The sequence below is a fragment of the Sminthopsis crassicaudata genome, chromosome 2, assembly GCF_048593235.1.
Source record: "Sminthopsis crassicaudata isolate SCR6 chromosome 2, ASM4859323v1, whole genome shotgun sequence".
NCBI lineage: Eukaryota > Metazoa > Chordata > Mammalia > Dasyuromorphia > Dasyuridae > Sminthopsis > Sminthopsis crassicaudata.
Genome location: NC_133618.1, coordinates 551,815,583 through 551,839,920, shown reverse-complemented (window position 1 = coordinate 551,839,920; position 24,338 = coordinate 551,815,583). Strand labels below are relative to the sequence as shown.

The 24,338-nt window shown below is 33.1% G+C and overlaps 1 protein-coding gene across 3 annotated transcripts in view; it reads right to left on the bottom strand.

The window, feature by feature from the left end:
* Positions 1 to 24,338, bottom strand: part of CERS3 (ceramide synthase 3) — a 93,344-nt gene that overhangs the window by 55,985 nt on the left and 13,021 nt on the right. For 2 of the 3 annotated variants that reach the window (XM_074295028.1, XM_074295029.1), the window contains 3 exons: positions 13,664 to 13,837; positions 9,000 to 9,117; positions 1,505 to 1,623 (listed from right to left, as the gene is read on the bottom strand). In XM_074295028.1, the coding sequence (XP_074151129.1) occupies positions 1,505 to 1,623; positions 9,000 to 9,117; positions 13,664 to 13,836 (410 nt within the window). In that variant the 5' untranslated portion in view covers position 13,837. Of the gene's footprint in view, positions 1 to 1,504; positions 1,624 to 8,999; positions 9,118 to 13,663; positions 13,838 to 19,729; positions 19,946 to 24,338 lie in introns of those variants that run through there. The other variant, XM_074295030.1, reaches the window with a different exon arrangement.

Here is a 24,338-nt window from a genome sequence, read left to right as displayed (position 1 = left end):
AGAGCACTCTCAAAAAATATTTCTGAGATCCAATATCAGTCTAATTGATGAAAATGTCTGGACCACTTGGAATTATGCTAGTAACTAAAGAAATAACTAAAATGTTAAAATGCCTTTTGACCCAGAAATCCCTTCACTAATGATGTAACCCAAGAAGTTCAAAGATTTAAAGAAGAGCTTGAATACACCAAAATATTTATAATAATTCTTTTTATAATAGCAAAGAACTGGAGCAGGGGAATAAAAGTCCATCAATTGAGGAATGGCTAAACAAATTAAAGTACATGAATTTAATAGAATATAATTGCAATTTAAAAAATAACTAACAAAAAAGTTATATCAGAGGGAAGATCATATGAACAAAAAAAGCATTCAGAACCAGTTAATAAAATATGCAATTACTACAATACTGTTAATGGAAACAAACAATAAAGTCAAAATTGAATTCTAAAATTAAAATGATCAAGCTTGAGTCTAAAAAATAGTTATGACAACTGTTTGGACATGTATACATATATTGTATTTAATTTATACTTTAACATATTTAACAGTATTAGTCAACCTGCCACCTGGGGGGGGGGGGAAGGAGGGGAAAAATTAGAACAAAAGGTTTGGCAATTGTCAATGTTGTAAAATTACCCATGCATATATCTGGTAAATAAAAACTATTAAAATTTAAAAATTAGAAAATTTAAAAAAATTAAAAATAGTTATGAGGATATATTTGCCCTCTTTTCTTTACAACACTGGGGATAGGAAGGGATAGGGCACAAAATAGGACATTAAAGATGTCAGACTAAATTGATGTACTGAATAGTATTGCTAAACCTCTTTTTTTCCTTTATTATAAGGACAAATTTTCTATTTAATGGGGAAGAGACTTATTGAAAAAATGATAGTAAGCTTTAAAAATAATAACAATTTTTCTTAACAAGAAAGAAAAAAAGTAAAGGCAAAAATGAAGAGTAATGTCTTTTGCACCTTATTTTTGTATGGGTAGAGGTGTCCATGCCTTTAACAGATGAGGTATTCTGGAATAAAATAACATTTTGCATAGAAGTAACTGTGTCTAATTGAGAAAAAATCTTTCCTGATAAATTATTAAAATATTACCCTAATAAACTATTAAAGTCTAGGTCTCTGTTATAAGAATACAACTTGAAGCTCTAGCCCAACCTGACTGTCCTAGTCAAATATGACAAGGTAAGTCTTCTTAATTTACATGGAAATGATGGATTAAGTATCTGATTCAGACAAAAACAGATGATTTTGCCCTATATTCTGAAGGGAAAACAGAACTTTCCCCATATAATCTATTCTGACAATTATAATGTGGTTGCAAAAAAAGATGATGGAGTTCTAAATTATAAGTGAACAAAACAGAGCAAGCATTGACTCACTCCTTGAATAGATGAACTGGTTGAAAAAATATATGGGTGATATCCTAACCTTTAGAATCGGTACATGTGCACAAAACTATTCATGCTTCTAGGATCCTTCTTACCAAGCTTCCTGGAATTTTTTTAGTCTGCAGGGTCTTTCTTGATCACGCCGTCTCTTAAACCATATTTCAACTTCTTGTACAGTTTGGTTACTCTTCTTTGCTAGACCATATAGATCATTCTGAAAAGGGACAAAACAAACTAATAAATGATTGATCAACAATAAGTATATAAGGGGCAATAAAGAAGCAAAAAACTAAAAGGAGAAAGGACCTATTTGCATAAAAATGTTTACAATACCCCTTTTTGTGATGACAAAGAATTGGAAATTGAGAGGTTACACATCAATTGGGAAATGGCTAAAAATTCTCTAGAAAAAGAATTGATGGAGTATTATTGAAACATACTATTTTTCACTTTTTTTTCATTTTTTCTTTTCATTTGTTTCTTCTTTCATAACATAACAAACATGGAAATATGTTTTACATGATTGCATATATGTAACTTTTATCAAATTGTTTATTATCTTAGGGAGAGGTATGAGAGGGGAGAAAGGAGTAAATTTTAAGTATGCTAAAAATTAGCTTTACATGTAATTGAAAAAAATAAAATACTATTTAAAAAAGAAGCAGCAAGACCAAATGTGATTCATTGTAGTGGAACTAAGGGTACTACAGCAATCTGTGGCAAGTCCAGACACTTTCGAATTAAGAGTTCAGAATTTTTTTTTAAACTAATGCCAATAGTACTTGAAACAAATTTCTCTGAAATTCTCAAAAATAGGTCTTTCTTCAGGACCCATCATCTGTAATCCAATAATAATTTCTAACAATATATATTCTAGAAAACAGATCTAAGTTTGCTATAATTTTTAAAATTATAAAAACACTGTGCCACAAAAGCCAGGTAGTTTTGTATTTTTGAAGTTTTGAAGTTTTATCTTTCACTGAAGTATTCATTCAATACTTTATCTTGGGATACTCCTAGTTCTCAAAAGGTTATCAGCATAATGCATGATCTGGAAGTGATAAAAAGGCTAGAAAGATTTTAAGTTTAGGTTTAGTGGGAGGACTTTTTCTTTGTGCAGAGAATTATATTTGCCAAAAAGTGATAGATTTTCTATCTTTCAACTTCCAAAAACAATCTCCAAAGTCATAAAGAGGTTATGAATTGTATTGTTGAAGGAATGCCCACATCAATTAACTCACAGATCCTTGAAATACTTGTGCAAATTAAAGAGAAAAATTGAACAAACAAAAAATAACTGCCACTCAGAGTGAAGATTCATAAAGTTCTTAAAATTACAGCAAGTTAAAAGAAGTATTAGGAGAAATGTAACAAAATGGAAAAAGCCTTTTACTATAAAGGCAAATATAAATTATTTGAAGAATGAACAATGTTTTTTAATTATATGTATTATTTTCAGACTTCAGTGAAAATAATCAAAAGATATGTATACTTAGAATAAGAATTTTTTAAAACTTAATGAAACATCTTGTGATTATGACGCTTAATTATCCCTTCACAGATACTGTTATTGAAACCCCAATAAACAGAGATTTAGATCTATAAAAGATCTTGGACTTTATTTAGTTCAATCCTCTCATTTACAGATCAAGAAACTGAGGCCTTGGAAGGTCATAAATTTAGAATTCAGAAGAACTTTACAAGTCATCCAGTTCAACCTCATATTATAGATGAGTACTAAAGCACAGAACAGTTAAGTGACTCGATCAAAGTTACATAATAGAGATGGGATTTAAATTCAAGTCCTCTGGCTCTAAATACAACATTCTTTTTTCTTATATATTATTTATTGTCTTTCTTAAACTGAGGATGACAGATGATACAACTTTTCTTTGGTCATGACTAATAAGTTTGAGCCAGGATTTCTAATCAAAATTTCATATTCTTTTCAATAAATAATTCTCTTTCCAAGAAGTCATAGTTAGTGGCATTTCTCATCCTGAAACTTGTAACTGCTGACCTAGTACTCTTTTTACTGTCCCATACTTTTCAACAATTCTGGAAATTAACTTGGGGCTAGCTCAAACCTATATTTATAATTTGTTTTCATACATAATCAATAACATATAACACATTTAAAAAACCACTCCCAAATAATTTCAATAATGAAATCAATTCCTACTTCTCTTGGGAAATAGAAATATTTGCTACTAGAATAAAAAGAGTATCTAAAATAACATAAATATAAAAAATTTTACTGAATTATTATACAAAATTTATTTAGCTTGAAACATTGCAAAAATATTTGCAGAAAATATGCTAGATAAATATGTAACATCCAGAATAATATTTGCATATATATATGCAATATATAAAAGAAGAAATACAAATTTAATAAGCACAAAGAGAGTTGCCCAAATTTTCTAGTAATCAGAAAAATGTTAATCAAGACAACCTTAAGATATCACTTTAAATTAAACCTACCAAACCGATGTGGAGGTCAGGGGCAGGGAAGATATTGGCAAGACTATGAGGAAACTGTTGCTGGATTGTAGACTAAAAGAAACGCTTTGGACAGCAATATGTAAATATGGAACAAAAGTGAAAAATGAATCCTATTTTTCAATGACATCTAAGTTCCTATCCCGAAAACATGTCTGCACATGTTTTATATTCAAACTATTTTTTTCAAACTATTCAGAGCTGTTTTATTTGTGAAAACAAAAACAGAAACAGCTTATATATTCAATTATGGGAATATTTAATATTGGTATGTAATTAAAGCATATGTCCTAATTTAATATAGTAAAATAAAAAATGATAAATACGGAATTTACCAAGAGAGCCAATATGGCATAGTAGATGGAGGGCTGGTTGAGGAACCAGGAAGACTTAGATTTAGATTCTGCCTCTGATATGCTGAGAAAGTCACTTAATTTCTTTGTGTTTTAGGTAGCTCTCCAAGATTTTAAATTACACAGAAGATGATGACCTGAGTTGATAGAGGGAATTTCCCTACCCAAAATTATCTAAACAGTGAAAGCACAGATCTAGTTCTCATACTTATCCCTTTGAAGTATAATGATATATATGGGAACTATGTTCAGTTGTCTCTTGAATGGTTCATCTGACCTCTTCAATACCAAGGTATTTAGACAGTAGTGTGGAAATTGTATACACTCTACCTGCTTCTCTACCCCAAACAGGAAATTGATTGGGGCAAGAGACGTTTTTGAACTTGTCACCAAAATCACAGTACGATTATGATGCCATTACATGTCTATACAATCACCATAGTCTTCAAGATAACTCCATTTATTTTTAGATTCTCTAATTTGAGACAAATAAGTAGAGTAGTGGATACAGTGCTGTATTTGGACCCAAGGATAGTTGAGTTCAAATCCTCCATCACACATATCACATACATGATCCTGAGCAACAGGGTTTCTCTGAAGATCAAATCTTCTAACATGTGAATCTTAAAGCCATATATAAATGCTAACCACTATTATCCCCACATTTCCTTTAACTCCTTTACCAGAGTAGCATGCTTGTGGCTGGAAGTTACATGGATTTTGTTGGTTTTAGAGGAAGGGGCATAGATTTTTGATGTTTTTATAAAGTAAAACAGTTAATACAATAAGTTCCACTGCATTATTAACTTTATCAAATAGCAGAATGTTTGATCTGTTGGTTAGGATTCAAGTTGGTCTGTTATTATGGCACTATCCCAATACATCTTGAAGTAGTTACATTAATGTACATATACATTACATATATATTTATGGATATATACCTCCACACACATATATTGTGTTTCTTAGATTCATTTGTGTTAAATGCCATGTTAATTTATCAAGTCACATTTGAGGACTGGCTGCTCGTTGTGATTTTAGTAGTTTTATTATAACAATATTATTTATATGAATGCAATCCATGGCAGCCAAAGTGGTGCATACTTTGCTCCACATTGTCACTGATCACAAAGCCACATCATACACAATTTGTATGTATTGCCAAATTTTTCATCATTATATGTATGCAATACTTTTTAAGGGTAATAATTCTACCCTGAATCATTACAACAAAACTTTTGGTCACACCCAACAAATAACCTTGTACTCTCCCTCCTATAAATAAAACTGACAGTTTCATCTACATAACATATTCCAAGTTAATGTGCAGACATATTGTGAATCTCTTTTGGATACCGTGTATGAATATATTAAGAGGTCATTTATTATAAGCTATTGGATTACTTTATTTTGTCTTCCTAAATTCTAAAGACATAAAACTATAGTTATTTTTCACTACCAAACATACATATATATATATATATATATATATATATATATATATATATATATATATATATATATATATATATATATATATATATATATATATATATATATATATATATATATATATATATATAAAACCTGATGCTACAGAAATAGTGCTTTGATTTCATAACATAAATTGATGGTATCAATTAGTCCCTTGTACTTTTCCACTGAACATTTTAAATTATATATACAATACACCACTACATGTTCTTGATGGCATTCTATTTGGCCCTATTTATTTTTACCACTAATCAGTATTCTTTAGGATTTTGGAATACTAGTGAGTTCTTTCCATTATAATTCAAGTTATAGGACCTGAGTCTCAATATATTATCCATGATGCTACTTAGAGCTATATTAAATCATGCTGAACTGTCAAATAATTTAGACTATGTGCAGTAAACACTATTTTGCTATCTTAATTTTACTGCATATCGTGTGTGTGTGTGTGTGTGTGTGTGTGTGTGTGTGTGTGTGTGTATTTTCTTCACTGAAAAGAGTCACATTGTATAATGGAAAGAACATGAAAATTCAAGTTCTATAACTGGCTCTTCCAGCTGTGTGACCTAATAAAATGAGAATCCTTCTAACTCTTTCCTATCTATGAAGGAATTGGGCTAAATAATTCCTAAAGTCACACATTGCTCTAAAATTCAGTAATTCTACAAACAGTATGCTCATTTTGAAAACATTTTCTCTATTGTGTGATCAATTCTTCTGATATGCAAAGTTTTTCTTTGGTTAAAATCTTAAATATTTTTGTCTTTTTTTGATAGCAAATTTATTTATCTCACTAAGTTTTACTTTTATAACTTATGTTTATTTTCACTTATTCAAACCAGATTCTAAGAATGTAATTTACCAGATTTGTTTATAATTCATTATCTTAAATAATTTGTTTTAGAGTTGGCATATAGCTTAAAGTCAAGTAAGTAGAACAAATATCTGATAATATGACATTCCCCTTTATGTTTTATGCTAAAGTTATGATCAACTTAGCTTTTTAAGTTCCAAATGGATTCTGGATCCTAAAAAAAAAGCAATCTACATCTGAAATAAATTCTACTTTAGATAGATTACTTGGTTTTTTCCCTCTTAAAAGATATATAATTACATTCAATTGGCATGATCTATCACATGACCATTTGCAATAATAAAAAATATGTGAAATTGATATTTCATATAGTTCTCAATTAAAACTGAGAAGTTAAACACAAGAAGGTTATGACTTAGATAATTCTGTCCACTGGTTTGCCTCATTTTGTAATCAAGTATTAACACCCTACTACAAACTAAACCAATATCACACATTTCCTAGAAGTCATTTTTTCCTAATAAGAATGACCTAAAACTAACTTCAGAGCCAGATTAGAATACTTCCAAAGGACTCTTGATACATACTGAAACTGTGCTCTCATTGGATGATAGTAATTTCATTGTCTACAACCATTAGAATTAATAATAGTAGTTATCACTTTCAAAAAAAAAAAAACATCAATTTTCATTGTTTCAATTTGTTGGTTTTAGCTATGATAAACTAAAGTTGGAGTGAAACACCTCTGCCTGACTTAGGTTATTTGAATTAGATAGACTAAAAATAAATAAACAAAAAAAAAAACCCACACCTAAATATTTTTCTTTTGCCTCATGGTTCGATATGACCAAATTTTATAATTTCCATGACCAACTTGCTGGTAATGAGCTTCTCCAGTTTTTAAAGTTGGACTATACCTTGGAAAGCAAAGTCTGTGTTGCCAGACAATTCTCTAAAAGTATGGCAAAAGTAGCTAGAACTTTGTTGGTAATTCACTGCTATAGCCTTCAAGAAGCCAATGATTCCTTCCATTAATAACCTGATGAAGAAATTGTTGTCTTAATAGCTAGGATGATGCACATTGCTTCAATATTTTATGTATATGCCAACTTACTTATTTGTTAAGAGATTGCCTTGCATACGGAGTTTTACAATGAACTTCCACATAAAACATCTTTGAATGAGTCAAATTTTGCATTTATAGTAACTTAGCACCTTTAGCCAAGGCAGCTAGGTGGTACAACTGGATAGGGCATTGGAATTAGGTAGTCTCATCTTTGTGAGTTCAAATCTAGCCTCAGACAAGTTAGTAAGCTAGTAACTTAGCTGGGAGACTTATTACAAATCATTGAATTCTGTTTGCCTTGGTTTCCTCATCTGTAAAATGAGCTGAAGAAGAAAATGGGAAACAGTTACTCCAGTATCTTTGCCAAGAAAATTCCAAATGGGATTAGGAAGGTTCAGACATAACTGAAAAATGACACAATTACAACAACAAAATATTTTAACTATTGACTGTCACAGAACTTAAATGAATATTTCCTACTGCTCATAACATCTGATAAAGAGGTATTGCCAACACAATTAGCAAAATACAGGTAATTAGCAAATACTAATTTATAATAATATATTTTCATTTATATTAGTAGAATTTAAAGAATATGTGAACTAGAAACCAAACCATCATCCAATGTACCTTATCACCCTCAAATAATCCATCAAAATTAAAAGATAGTTCAAGACACTATGGCTATCCTAAAGCAAATTGGTAAACAAAATTGTCCCAGGTTCATTTCAGCAGGTCACTTTTTGATGAAAAGAAGTCAATCCTGCTTAAAGACCAATGGTGTTAGCTCAAGATCTGTCTTATCATAATCCAGATTTATATAAGAATTTAGAAAATTCCTAAAGTTATTTTGTCTGAACCTATATCCATGGTGACCAGTAGAGTCAGTTATCTCTAGAATTATGGATTTCTTCTACTATAGATGAAATCACAGAACCTATATCATAAAAGGTCTAGTTCAAAGTTTAGATAAGCTTCTGTGACATCTTTGCAAATCAAAGGCATGAAATCTTGGATAGGGTCCAGTTAATTGTGTTTTAGGGATATCCCCTTTTGATCAAAATAACTTACCTTCTTACTATTAAAGATACTGACCTTAAACATTGAGTTCTTTGTTAAATCAATCGTTAGCATTTATGTTAAATCAACTATTAACATTAATCTATCATTACATATTTTGTTTTGTATGCCATGTGCCTTGTCAGCAGGATAATGAAATGAGTCCAAATGAATCAAATCATTCGCAGGTCAACTGGAACAGATTCCTTAAGCAGATGAGGTAAACTATGGATGCCTGATTAAAACATTAAGGCTGAAGTTTTCTAATCCAAAATCTATCTGCAATGAATTAATATGCTTACTTGGGAAGGATGCCTGTTGGATTGGATGAAAAAATTCTCTAAGACAGGATTTTGCTGAATTTTCTTTGGTATTTTCTTGTTTATGCCCAAAGTCTTTGCTAGAGGTATGGCAATAAACCTGTAAGAATATGAAAGAAAAGAAAATGAAGAGTTTAACCCTTAAAGACACTAAAAAAGTGTAATTGTAATTTTCTGATTCTACTAAAAGGCTGGTCATTTATTTGTAATATTGCTGACTTTGCCTGGATCAAAAGACTGTAGAACAGAAGTGCAGAAAAAGAAATATTTCAGGATTTGCACAAGGCTAGTAGCTTAAAAAGGAAAAAAAAACCACTAAACACAATCTTGAAATGCAATTTATGGCAATCTAAAATATATTTATGTGCAAGTCTGGGAATTAAAATAAATAATTACATTACTTCTTGGAGGAATGGGAAAATATAATAATATAACTTTCTATTTCAGTAATTTCTACCTTCAACATATATTGGGAACTAAAAAGCCTACAAAATTAAGTGTGAGTTTGAGAGTTATTTTGTGGTTAAGGGTGATGTAAACATATATCACAATTTCTATGTTTATATGAATGCATATTTACATTCTACTAAACTAATTCATTGACCAGGTATTTATTAAGTCCTTATTATGCGCTGAGCTCTTTGCTAAGGTGCTGTGACACAAAGTAAAATCAAAATATCCCTTGATCTCAAAAGCTTGAATTTTATTGGGAGATGTAATAGGTTGGCACAAAATCTAAACAAAGTAAATATGATGTAATGGAGGAGAAGCAGAATTAGGAAGGATCTGAGAGTACTTGAACCAAGCTTTCTAAGGAGATTAGAAGTACAAGCAGTGATGAGGAAGAAAGGCATTCCAGAAGTGTGTTAAGACTATGAAAGAAGGAAGCTAAGTGATGAAAGGGAGGTAGATTGTATGATTTGATCAATCAATCAATCAAGTAATTATTATTTATTGAGCATCAGTTATATGTAAGGACTTGAAATCCTGGTTGCAAGGAGATTACTTGATGAGAGAGATAAATATGTATACATATATATATATATATATATATATATATATATATATATACATACATATATATACACGTGTAGATATATGAAACACAACCAGTCAGTCAGTCAAAAACATTTATTAAGAGCTTACTATATTCCAGGTACCAAGTGAAGGGCTTCAAATGCCAAACAAGAGTGTTGATATTATAAACAAAAGGATGCTACCGAATCTTCTTGGACAGAGCAGTGAAATGGTCGGAATGATGATCTAAGAATACCATTTTGTATAATAATTTTCTTGCCTTCTAATTTTGAGGGAGTAGGAAGGAAAAGGTGAGGAAAGAATTCAGAACTAGAAAAAAAGAAAAATACCTTTGATATAGATAGATGAAAAGTGTATCACTTTGGCAACTATATATAAGTTGGAAAAGGGAAGTTACACAGGTAGGAAAAATAGAGCACAAATACAATAAAGTTAGAGATTATGATCTGTGTAGTTATCTTTCATGATTCCTTTTTAAAAATGTGATTGTGGGGAAAGAGTCAAGATAGTAAAGAAAAGGCAGAGACATACTAGAGCTTTCCCAAATTTCACTCTAAAGAACATTAAAATAATCCCTCAAAACAAATTCTGGAGCAGCAGGGTCCTCAAAAGGATGGGGTAAAACTTTCCAGCCCAAGTCAACTTAAAAGGTTGGCAGGAAAAGTTTGTCTCCCCAGGGTAAGCGTAGACCTCAATTCAGTATAAAGAATGCTTGAACAAGATAGACCATATGCCAGCAAGACAACATCAGACTTTGGGGGCAACTGAGTCTTTCAAAACCCTCAGCCCACATAGTAAGGGCAGGAGACGGAGTATGGGAGGGGGGGGGGGAGGAGATCAGACAACTGGTAAAAAAGGAGATTATAGGGGTCTGTTTGCTGCTACTACATGTAGGATTTTATTCCATCATTGCTCAATACTTGATCCATCACAGTTCTGGATCACAGTAGTGGGGAGGAAGAATACTAATTTGCCAGAGCTTGTAGCCATGGGGAAGTGGGGGCCATAGTCACAGTTCCAGAGTGGAAAAGAGCGCTTGTGATCTCTCAGAGAACAGAGTATTGGCTAGGAAAGTAGCAACCTAACCTTCTCTTAGATCATACTAATTTGGAAGAATTGAAAATTTATGTTTGCCTAGAACTAGCACAAAAAACAGCTGCACAAAAAGCTGAAGCTTCAAGCAGTTCTTCCTCTATCCCAGGAATAGAGCCTAACTGTAACATAAAGTTAAAAGTCAAGAAATTGGCTGGTAGAGAAATGTAAATTAAAACAACTCTGAGGTACCACTTCATATCTATCAGATTGGCTAACATGACAGAAAAAGATAATAAATATTGGAGAGGATTCAGGAAAATTGGAACATTAATGCATTGTTGAAATTGTGAACTGATACAGCCATTCTGGAGAGCAATTTGCAACTATGCCTGAAAGGCTATAAAATTGTACATATACTTTGATCCAGCAATACTTCTACTATGTCAGTATCCAAAGAGATTGCCAAAAAATGGAATCACTTGTGCTAAAATGTTTATAGCAGTTCTGTTTATGTGGCAAAGAAGTGGAAATCAAGGGAATACCTCTCAATTGGGGAGTGACTGAATAAATTATTAATGTAATGGAATTGTTCTGTAAGAAAAGATGAGCAGGTGGATTTCAGGAAAACCTGGAAAGACAAGAACTAATGTTGAGTGAAGTGGGCAGAACTAGGAAAATACAGAGCTTTCTTTAAAACACCTCTATGGAGAGAGAAAAATAAGTGTGAAGTGGAAGGATATTGCTGAATTTTAGAAGTCTTTACCACACCCACACCTATATGTGTGTGTACTTACTATACATGTATGTATGTAAATAAGTATCCACATGTACAAATATTTGTGTATATATGTGTACATAATATAAATTTGATCCTTCTGTCATATGCATACACATAGAAGGTTGAAAATGTAATGGATATGGATTTTTAAAATCTGGGTCCTTTAAAGCAAATTTTTCAGGAGGAAAAAAAAGTCTTCTTATGTTTTGATAACTATAAAATGCACTGGTCTCCATTCAGTTTCATTCTGCAAGAGCTGCCCCTGTAGAATGCAGTCCCACAAGCCTTTATTGAGAACACAGACCCTCTCTTTAAATAATTAATCTTTTCAGTTAGACAGAGATTAGCCTTTTGAAAATGAAGGAAAATAAATAAGTATTAAAGATAGATTGCTGACTGCCCTCCTTTTTCTTTTCATGGAAATAGTGCGTAATTCGTAAAAGATAAAGCAGCTCTTCCTGATATTTTTGCTTGGAATCTCAAGGGTCAGTATTTTAACATGGGTTACCTAGTTTATTTTGTAGGTCCTTGTACTTAGGTACCGTAAATCAACCTTAAATCAGGGCATATTAGGCAATTAGATGACTAGAGTATTAGATCTTGGGTCAATAGGACCTTCCTCAGATACTAATTGCAAATTTGGGCAAGTCATTTAAACTCTGCCTCAGTTTCTTTATCTTTAACATTGGAATAATAACAGTATCCATCTTCCAAGGTTGTTGTGAAAAACAAGAGATCATATTTGTAAAGCACTTTATAAATCTTAAAGAGCTATAAATATTCTATTATTATATTTTTTAATACATGCTAAGGTGCTTCTGACAAGCCATAGAAATGTCAGAGTATATTGAAAGGAAATGCTAATCTTGGACCAGAAGTCCTTAAAATTTTTAACTGAAGGTTGAGGGAAAACAATCTTAAATACATACATCATATTTTTAATCACTTTGTCTCCCTTCCTGATTCCAGGTTCTTGATAATCTAAGAGAGCATAATTTTAATTTAAGAAACTGAATGGTTGCTGAGCAAGAAAGTAGAATCTGAAGTAGAACTGAAGCTATACTGAAGAAAAAACTAATTATCCAAGCAATGCAGAACATCTGGTCACTTACACAAAGCAAAGGGCTTATATAAATTCAGACTAACAGAAAAGTGAGGCTCTTTTTCAGTATATTTATATGTAGTAAATAATATTAAACTGATTTAACAAAAACAAATGATTTTAAATACTTGAAAAAATGTAACAATACTAATATGTTCTTCCCTATAATGATACATATATATATATATATGCATATATATATATATATATATATATATTCCATATAAAACTTTCTTTCCTTTGCAATAAAATGTGAAATCCATGCCTTTTAGAGACAAAAATGCCATTTACATTGCTAGGTGGCAAAACAGATAGAACACTGTACTTCTATTCAGGAAAGCCTGAACTCAAATCATACCTTGAATATGTAATAATTGTGTGATCCATACATTTTTAATCTTCTTCAGCCTTAGTTTCCTCATTTATAAAATGGAGATAATAATAGCACCTACTTCACAGAACTGTCATAAGGATCAAATGAGATAAAATGTAAAGTACTTTGCAAATCTCAAATGCTAATTATTATTCCTATTTTGAATGCTTTGCAGTTTTTCCTTCTTGCTGAACTTGTAGATTGATGCAATTTTGAGTTAAAAAATCTTTCTAAAAGTTATTTTTCATAAAATTAATACTTTTTTCAAACAAAGAAAATAAATGGATAGAGAAAACCAAACATACTCACATGAAACTTACCGTTCAAAAAAGTATCTGATGATCAACAATAAGAAAGCACAGGGAACTGTTATATATAAATGAGAAGGTTTTACAAAGACAAGTCCATCATGATCTTCAAGATCTGACCATTTCATTGTGGGAGGAAGCCATAATTCTTCCAACCAGAACCAGTCTTTAATTGTTTGAAGCATCCTAAGGAAGGAGAAAAAGAATAAGTTAATACCGTAAGGGAAAAAAAAAAAAAAAAAAAAAAAACCTCATTTCAGGCACCATACATTAGATATAAGCCTCTCGCATAAAGATAGATTTATGTTGATATTATCCACTAGACTGATACTTTATGGACCTGATATAGAGAGCTCCTAGGTAAAGAAATTTCCTCTACAATACATTCTCTGTAATTTATTGTCTCAAAGTGTTAGTAGAGAATTAAAAGTAACTTTTCCAGTGTCATATGCCAAAGGTAGACTTGAACCCAAACCAATTGGTTTGTAAGACAGTTCTTTATCCACCATACCTTATTGTCTCTCACATAGTATGTATCAAACTTACAAGTTATGCTTATAGCTCAAATAACTCCTCTTTATCTAGGGCTTTAAAGTTCAAGAAGTTGTTTCTTCACAACAAACCATGAAGTAAATAAACTCTGATGACTTTCTGCTCTGGAAAGTGATCAAGAATATTCCTAAGTCACATCTGAACTGCACTAGACACCAAGAGAAAGCTTATTAAGCTTCTCACTCACAGAATATGCTTCAATATATTATTGGCTTCTGTCATCTATCAATTGCACACTTTAATTCATGAGCTCCAGTTGGAAATGGGACTGGATGAATTATAGGAAAAATGTATTTTTACTATTACATTAAAGAATGATCAAATAATACTCTAAGATATTTAATATGTATGGGAATGCCTGCCATCTAGGGGAGGGGGTGGAGGGAAGGAGGGGAAAAATTCGGAACAGAAGGGAATACAAGGGATAATGTTGTAAAAAAAATTACCTATGCATATGTACTGTCAAAAATGTTATAATTATAAAAATTAATTAAAAATAAAGAATGATCAAATAACTATCATACAAACTAGGTATAAAAAACTTTCCCTCTAGAAATGCAACTCTAGGTGTGATAAAAATTTAATTTTAATCAGTCTTTTTCACATGGATATATTTGGGAGTCAATAGATAGAACTTTCACCCACTAATGGTGTCAAGAATAAATAGGTCATATTGATTATGTTCATTAGAAGAATATATGTGTGGGTCTAATACAATATTCATTAATGAACCACATAATTCATTTAAGAAAACAGCCACTATATTTAAAAATCACTACTCACAGTAGGCACTGTGAAACATTAGCTCACCCATTTAATTTTTAATGTCAAGAAAGCATCATTAAGAAATAACCCCTTTTTTCCCCTTCTGAAAACATGCAAATAAAGGAACAATTATTTCTGGTCAGAGTCCTCTTAGATGAGATTTCAGCCTAAAGCAAAACATTTTACTGGAAGCTATAAACTCCTGGAAGTCCAAGTTTATGACAAAACTGCTCACTTGCTGAAGTCCCAATGACTCTAGTAGGCGCCATTATAATGAACTCCTGAACATTAAAGTTTGTGTCAAATATTAAAATAGTCTATGAAGATACTCTATAGATTACTATACTAAACAGCTACTTTTGTTTTGCAGGCAGACTATAGAAATAGAAATATTTAGAATAGAAATAGAAAAGAAATAGAAAAGTTATGAGATTTTAACACACAACAAAAGACATAATAGAAGATGGTATAAAAATTGAAATTCCTTGTGGCCTCTTTTAAGAATGCTGTTCAAATTGTTTAAAAAAAGAAACAAATTAAAAAAAAAAAAAACAAGCAAAAGTTTCCTTCTTCCCATACCTACTACCAATTTTGAAGGAGAAACTTCAATAGTCCTTATCACCACTACTTTTCCCAACCTCCATATATCACTACCTCCCTATATTCTCGATCTCATAAGACTGATTTACTAATCAGCTCATGACAGTGGTAACTCCTTGACAAAAGAACAAATCTTGGGGAAAAACCTAAACTGCCATGTCTCTTCGAGATCATGACAAAAACCTAAAATAAAGAAGTATATAACAGAATAAAAAATCCTCTTCCCACAGATTGTGTAGAGAGGTAACTCTGTCCTCCTAAGCTTCTATGAACACCCCTTCCCCATGTTCTACCTTTCTCAAATTGACAATGAATACACATAATTATAGAATCTCAAAAGTGATAGGAATTTCAAAGGAAACAATCCAAAATGGTGGCTAAACAGGAATGTATTTTTGCAGCATAACTCACAAGTTTTCATCCACATTTTGCTTTAAGAACTCAAGCTTAAAAAAACTTTCGCCAAGTCAATTTGCTGTATTTTGGTAGAGCGCTAATAGTTAGGAAGATTATTATTACATGAAGTCTGAATCTGCTTTATTGAAACTTCCATAAACCAGCACCCACTGAACCAGGTTAAACTTTAAGTGTAAAATAAGTAAAAATGGGACATGCATGCTCCTTCATTTTTCTTTCCATACAGTGCCATTAGTGAGGAAATGGCCTAATATCCTTGCTATAATAGCTCCTTTGCCAGTTTTGGTACTCTGGATCTTTTATTTGTTGAGGTTCACTAGTGCTGTCACCTCTTCATCCTTGGTCCGGTAAATGGCTCTGCCACTTGTATGTAAATCAGAGTTAAACTAGCTGACTTCAAAGTTTCTTTCAACTTACAATGTCTAAGCCAATTTAGTTTTTTTGAGCCCTAAATTTAGTTGAGGAGCATCTTCTGAGAATTCTCCTTTAAAACACTACCCATGTCAAAAACATCCTTTTATTTCCCAGGAATGGGAAGGAAGGAAAAGCTTTGGAAAATGAGGAGATTGGTAGTTGATTTCTGCCACTTCCTTCTCTCTACTTCCTTCATTCTGTCCTCTCTCTTCCTACTCCCACGCCTATGCTTTAGGCTTGCCAGTGGCATCAGTTGACATAGTTTAGATCTGCTTGGATGCTAAGAGGCAGAGATGAGAGTGATCCCCAGGAAAACCTTAGAAGAAGGCAAGGTTGTTATTAAGCTGCAGTACTTATATCAGAAACAAGATCTTCAAGGAACTTTGTACCAATTGTTTATATGCCCCAGTGCTTTAGTAATGTCTAGCTAAAGAGATAAGAGTTTCTAAATATCAAGATGGAGAGATACATACATTTTCTGTAGTCCCACAAAACTTTTTGCAACTCAATAAACCCAAGTTCACTATGGCTCTATAACTCAGTGACCTCAATTGTTCCATCCACTGGCTAAATCATAAACAATTCACTACTTGTGACACTACCTTCAGGAATCTCTTAGACTAACAAGTTAAAAGCATCACCATTATCTCATTTTCATTCTTACAGTCAAATTCCGAAGGTTTTGTTTTGTTTTCTCTATAAAATCACCTGTCAACATCATTCACAAACCTATTTAGTATTTTCTTAGTTATAAACATTGTTATTTCGTCTCTTTCCAATTCCCTCCAGTCTATTTTTTTCTCTACACTTAAAAAGGTTTTTCCCTTGTTATCTAAGTACTATAGGATGACTACACTTGCTCTTTTTTTTTTTTTTTTTTTTTTTGAAGAGAAGCAACTAAGTAAAATAGTTTATCTCTAGCTACTTTACTCTTCTTTTGTGGAAACAGTGATTGTGATAGTGGCAACACAGACACAGCTGTGTTTGTCCACCTGCTAATGTTAGTGAATGGTTAAGCCAAACTCTCTTTACTTCTACCTGCTATTAGCTACCAGAGAGAAAACCTAACCAGCAAAGACTTTTATGACTCATTACTTTCTGACACAATGGATAAATTTTTTTTACAAGTTGATGAAGTCAAAGGCAGAAGACCTATAGCCACTTTTAAATATGAATTTAAAAGCTAAGACTGAAAAAGTCAGACTATTTGGACTGAGAATTTATTAGCAATTGGAAATAATGATTTTTCAAAGGAAACAAAAATACAAAACTTGAGTTTTTGAAGAACAACTTTAGATGAGACTGGAATCAAAGTGATCTACAGTTTGCACTGTCCACAGAATAATGTAAATACTGGCTTCTCTCCATATATGCTAAGGAAAATATCCTCTGGGAGGAGGTACTGAGATGAAGTAGACTTAAAAGATAAATCAGGTATAATTGCCTAAGTGGAAGGAAATAAAAGAGAAAGAAAGGAACTCAAGTTCACTGAACTTTCTTTCAGTGTTCATATTACCTAAACAGTTAGAAGGCAAGAGAAAACTGGGAGGATAGTGGAATATGAACACAATTTATATAAAATGGCTATTTAATAGGCAAGATAATGTTCTTAGGTTCAGAGCTACTGGGCATTTTGAACAATATGAAAGTTTGCTTTGAAGAAAGACAAGGAAAATGAATATCCTACCAAAAGGAAAGATATTATATGAATTTGAAAAGCTGACTAATTTTATAGGGATCAAAATGGTTTGATTTTACTAAATTTCAATGAAAACTCACTGGATCTATTTGATAGTCTTTAGGATTGACTTTGAAAATTCAAGTGAATAACACTGTTCATTAATTTAATAGAAAACATGAGGATGAATATTTTCAGCTATTTCTTGTACAAAAACAATTTGAAGTCCTATGCCAAATCTAAATACAACTTGACAAGCATTTAACATTCCTTTGGTTATGCTGTTTGATGTAGATAAGTCAATATTAATGGAGAAAAATCAACTTACTAAGAGGGATGATTATCCTATCAATGCAAATCAAATCATTAAAGGCATAATGAAAAAAGCAGGCCATAAATACCTGGGTTTCCTAAAGATTTAAGAAACAAACTACAGAATAATTTTTAAACATTAATATAACTTCATATATAGCTAAGATATAAACTCATAGAAACAAGATCATAATAAATTTGTCGTTCTGTCCTACAGATTCTCCTACTCCTAACCCCCTCAACAAGGGACTGAAATCTTAGAAAATTTCTTGAAAAATGTAACAATGGAGATAATAATAGTTTGAAAAACTTCTTAATATGAACATCAAGTAAGATATGGAAGAGAGATACAAATATTTGCCTAAAAGTATTTGCCACTATCATGGAGGATGTTCACTATAGTTCAAATGAAAGAATAAATAATTAGATCCTCCGGATGCTTCCCTGACTTTATGACATTGTGCTGACTGAATTGAGCCCCAGGACCTTGCATAGCCTCATACTTGAGAGCCATCATCACTCAGAAGCATTACTCAGACCAAACCATTCACATAGCAAAAGGTAAATAAATGAAGAATGCCTGTTATCCAGACAGGCAGTCAAATAGAAAGCCCAAAAAGTGGGTCCATCAGGAGATAAATCTTGGACAGACATTGTAGATGACAATTAGTTGGGCTCAGAATTGGCTAGGAGAAAGAAAAGACATTAAACTGTCTTTCAGAAACTATAAAATGTCCTCAGCCTTCTTCTTCAAACAAAGGCCCGTCTTTACAACTACTAGCATTCTTCATAGGAGGCTTTAAGATCTCAAAGCACGGAATACCAACATTTCTGTGGTACTAAAATTGTAGGTCACCTCTTAAGGAAGGATAGAAGGTAGATGGGATTAGGCATGAGCATATGGAAGACATGAAAAGTTATCCAGACAAAATAGCATTAAGATATTATCAAAAAATGTATGGCCAAACGGGGGTATGTGGCAGAGCCAAGATGGCAAAGTAAAGGAACATTCAGTTGAGTTCTTCTAATTATCCCTTCCACACAACCGTAAAAAGAAAGCATCCAATCAAATTCTGCAGTGGCAAGGCCAAACAAAGGTCAGGGCAAGGCCTTCTTTCAGCCCAAGAGGACTTAGGAAGTCATCAGAGAGATTTGTGACATGAGGGCCCACATGGATGCTGCAGCTTTGGTTAAGCCAAACTCTCTCTACTTCTACAGCAGCCCTCAAGCCAGAAGAGGTCAGATCTGGCAACTGGTCACAAGGACATTACAGGGGACTCCAGAAAAGTTCATGATGTAGGAGCAGAATGCTCTTGGGAAACACTATTGTTTATACCCACTTCCTGGTCACAGTTCAAGGGCGAGGAGGAGCACTTTCACTCAAAAGGGAGCAGAGACTTGAGGAGCAGGATCACTTGCAGTTAAAGGGGATCAAAGACTCTGAGGAAGAGTGTCCTCTGTAGTACCAAGGGAACAAGGGCCTGAGGAGCAGAATCACTACCGGCTTCAAAAGAACAGGGCCTGTGAGGGGTAGAATCACTTCCGGTTTAAAAGGAACAGAGACTCTGAAGAACAGAATTACTTCCGGTTTAAAGGGAGCAGGGGCTCTAAGAGCAGCATCATATTCAGTACTAAGGAAATAAGGACTCTGAGGAGCAGTATCACTTCCAGTACTAAGAGAAGAGGGGGTTCTGAGGAACGGTATCACTTCCAGTACTAAGAGAAGAGGGGGTTCTGAGGAACAGTATCACTTCCAGTACTAAGAGAACAGGGGTTCTGAGGAACAGTATCACTTCCAGTACTAAGAGAACAGGGGGTTCTGATGAACAGTATCACTTCCAGTACTAAGAGAACAGGGGGTTCTGATGAACAGTATCACTTCCAGTACTAAGAGAACAGGGGTTCTGAGAAACAGTATCACTTCCAGTACTAAGAGAACAGGGGGTTCTGAGAACAGTATCACTTCCAGTACTAAGAGAACAGGGGGTTCTGATGAACAGTATCACTTCCAGTACTAAGAGAACAGGGGGTTCTGATGAACAGTATCACTTCCAGTACTAAGAGAACAGGGGTTCTGAGAAACAGTATCACTTCCAGTACTAAGAGAACAGGGGGTTCTGATGAACAGTATCACTTCCAGTACTAAGAGAACAGGGGGTTCTGATGAACAGTATCACTTCCAGTACTAAGAGAACAGGGGGTTCTGATGAACAGTATCACTTCCAGTACTAAGAGAACAGGGGGTTCTGATGAACAGTATCACTTCCAGTACTAAGAGAACAGGGGTTCTGAGAAACAGTATCACTTCCAGTACTAAGAGAACAGGGGGTTCTGATGAACAGTATCACTTCCAGTACTAAGAGAACAGGGGGTTCTGATGAACAGTATCACTTCAAGTACTAAGAGAACAGGGGTTCTGAGAAACAGTATCAATTCAAGTACTAAGAGAACAGGGACTCTGAGAAATAGTATCACTTCTAGTACTAAGAGAACAGGGCTTCTGAGCAACAGTATCATACCTAGTACTAAGCGAACAGGGGTCCTGAGGAACAGTATCATTTCCAGTACTTAGAGAATAGGGGTTCTAAGAAACAGTATCACCTTTAATACTGAGAACAGGGGTTCTGAGGAACAGTATCACACTCAGTACTAAGAGAATAGGGGTTCTGAGGACAGTATCACTTCCAGTACTAAGCGAACAGGGGTCCTGAGGAACAGTATCATACCCAGTACTTAGAGAATAGAAGTTCTGGGGAACAGTATCACACTCACTACTAAGAAAATAGGGGCTCTAAGGACAGTTATAACTGAGGGCAGCAACACATCCAGTAAGTAAACTGAGGAACAGTATCCCTTTCAGTACTAAAGTACTCTGAGGAACATTATCACTTCCTGTGTCAAAAGACCAGGGCCTCTGAAAACAGAGACCCTGTGGAGCGATATCACTTCCTAAAGGAACAGGTATACTGGGGGCAAGAGGCAGGAAGGCAGTGGCCATACTTCTTTCCCCAGTTTACACCATGTTGGAAACACCAAAAATTTCACACCCCAGAACTAACTCTGAAAATAGCAGTACTAAAAAGCCCAAAGTTAGAAGAATGTTCTCTTCTCTATCCCTCCCAGGAATAGAGCCCAACTTTAACAGAGTTAAAAAAAAAAAAAAAAAAAATGAGCTGGAAAAATGAGCAAACACCAAAAATGAGAATCTGCTCACAGATAGTTCTCAGTGTAAATGAACTGTGCTGCAGATTTCCTCTACCCTCAAGTAGTCTAGGGACTCTTTTTCCTGGGTTCTACATCTCACAGTCTAGTTTTAATGATTGGAGTCCCTGTAAACAGACAAGCTTCAGTGCTCAGACAGCAGGGGACCTGTTGCCTGCCTTCAGGGAAATAGAATTTGCATAATGCAAACTTACAGAAAGTGAGGATTCTTTGTATAAAATTCTACCATAGAAACAGTGAAGATGAAGACAAATTCAGAAGAAAACAACAATTTCAAAACAGCTACAAAGCCTCAAAAGGGTGTGAATCAGATGCAAATCCAACAAAGATTCCCAGGAGAACTAAAATTAATTTTCAAAATCAATGTTAGAGGAAAAACTTGGTAAAGAAATAAGAGCTTGGAAAGAAAATTGTAGGGAAAAAAATTAACATTGGTCAAAGGGGCACAAAAATTTATCAAAACAAACCCACACACAACTTTAAAAAACAGAATTAGCCAAATGGAAAAGGAGTAACAAAACTTCACCAATGAAAATAACTACTTAAGAAACAAAAATGGTCAATGGAAAAAGAGGTACAAAAGTTCAGTGAAGAAAATAATTTTAAAAATTAGAAATGGATATATAGAAACTAAGAATTTTATGAGACATTAATAAATAATAAAGTCAAAAGAATTTTTTTAAAAGAAAATAAAATTCTAATTAGAAAGATCTGAAAAATATATTGAGGAAAGATAATTGAAAACTTATTGGTCTAATTGAAAGTCATGATCAAAGACAGAGCCTGGACATCATATTTCAAGAAAGAAAAATTGCCAATATCCTAGAACCCAAGGGTGAAATAAAAATTCAAAGAATCCACAGACCACTACTTGAAAAAGTTCCCAAAATGAAAATATTCAGAAATATTATAGACAAATTCTAAAGGTCCCAGTCATAGGGTGCAGTTTCTTGGAGAAATATAACAGTAATCCTGAGACCCACAAACCCTAGAAGTGCTATTGTTCTAACAATCTGTTTATCCATGATCCTAAAGTCTCCTTACCTTAGGAATATTATAGTATAGTCCTACAAACATTGCAGATTGCCAGATAACAATCTGTAATTCAGTGATAACCGGGTTTCCTAGTCAAATGGTGAAGTTAGATGCATACCGGACTATTATTCCATTCTACCTCTAAGCCATAAAATTAGCAAATCAGTGACATGAAAAACTGAATCTCTCCATCTTTTCCTATAAATCTATCTTCTTATTCCTTGTTCTTTGCTAAATCCTCCTTTTTGAACTTAGCCTACTTCAATTGGCATTATTATTATAATAAACTTTGACCCTTGACTTGGAGATGGGTTCAAATCTGCAAATTCTTTTGAGATACCTCATGACATTGGTCTGCAACCCCAACTTTTGGGGGTCTCCTTTTGAACCTGAACATCAGGACAAAGAGAAAATACTTCAAACAGTTAGAAAAATACCATTCAAATATCAATGGAATCATAGTCAGAATAACACAAGTTTTAGTAGGTACCACATTAAAATAATAAAGGGCTTGAAATTCATATTTAAGAACATCAAAACATATTTTTCACCTGGCTGCACTACTTTGAGACTTCTCTTATTGAACTCGCAATAATATCTCCTTATTCAAAATGTTCTCCTCATCCCTTACTCAGTCCACCCTATTCTGCATTTCAGCTTTTTCATTGTCTTTTATCAGCTTGTTTTGTTCTGTCTTTTGTCAGCTAGTTTTGTCTGTCTTCACCCATTAATGAACTTTTAAAGGCAAGTCTTCTCGTAATATTTTATTTGATTTAAAATCATGGACAAGAATGGTATAAGATGGAGCAGTATAGTACAAGGCTAGCCCAGGATAAGAAGACATAGTTGAATTAAAACCTGTACTATTAGAGGGTGTACCCATAACAATGAAACCACAGATACATAGAAATATTAAAGTATTTTGATATTCAATATAGCATATTTATTTGCTTTTACAAGGAATTTAATATAGATCTAGAGAATAACAAACAACTATAGTATGTTCATAAAGCATTTCAACTATTTTGTGAAAGCTGTCAGAAAGGCTTTCTAAGAGAAGACAAAAGAGATACTTCTTTTACACCAATAATCTCTAGTGTTCTTTGATTATAAATTTAAAGAAAAAACAAAACAGCAGGTTATCTAGCAGTTACTAGAGATTCTGCATACTAACTGGCATCATAGGAAGTAATTCAATGGTATTAGCCTGAGTCCCATTGAACTTCCATTGTCTATTAATATTTTCCTTTGATAATTGAGTTGCACAATTCCAATGTTTATATGTTCAAATTGTAATCTCAGGATAACGTTAAAAGATCAAATATATAAGAGGAATAAAACAGGTAGGAAGTAAGAAGGGAGAAGTGAAGAGAGGAGAGTTCTTCTAATTTGTCCTTTCTGGTCTCTAGTAATATCATAAAAACTTTTTTTGTGATTCCATTGCTCATTGTTACTTCAGGCTTTTATTGTCAACAAAAGAAAATAATTTGTGATTAGTGGTTAGGATTTACTCTATCCCCTTATTCTCTTAGAATTAGATCTCCAAAGTCAAGACTAACCATTGTCATTATAAACCTATAAATCATCAATGGGTTTTAACTAGCCCTCTCACCTCCAAACCTTTCTTTTTTCTTTTTCTTTTTTGGGGAGGGCAAGAGGGTTGACATTGAAAATATAACTGTCCAAAAAAGG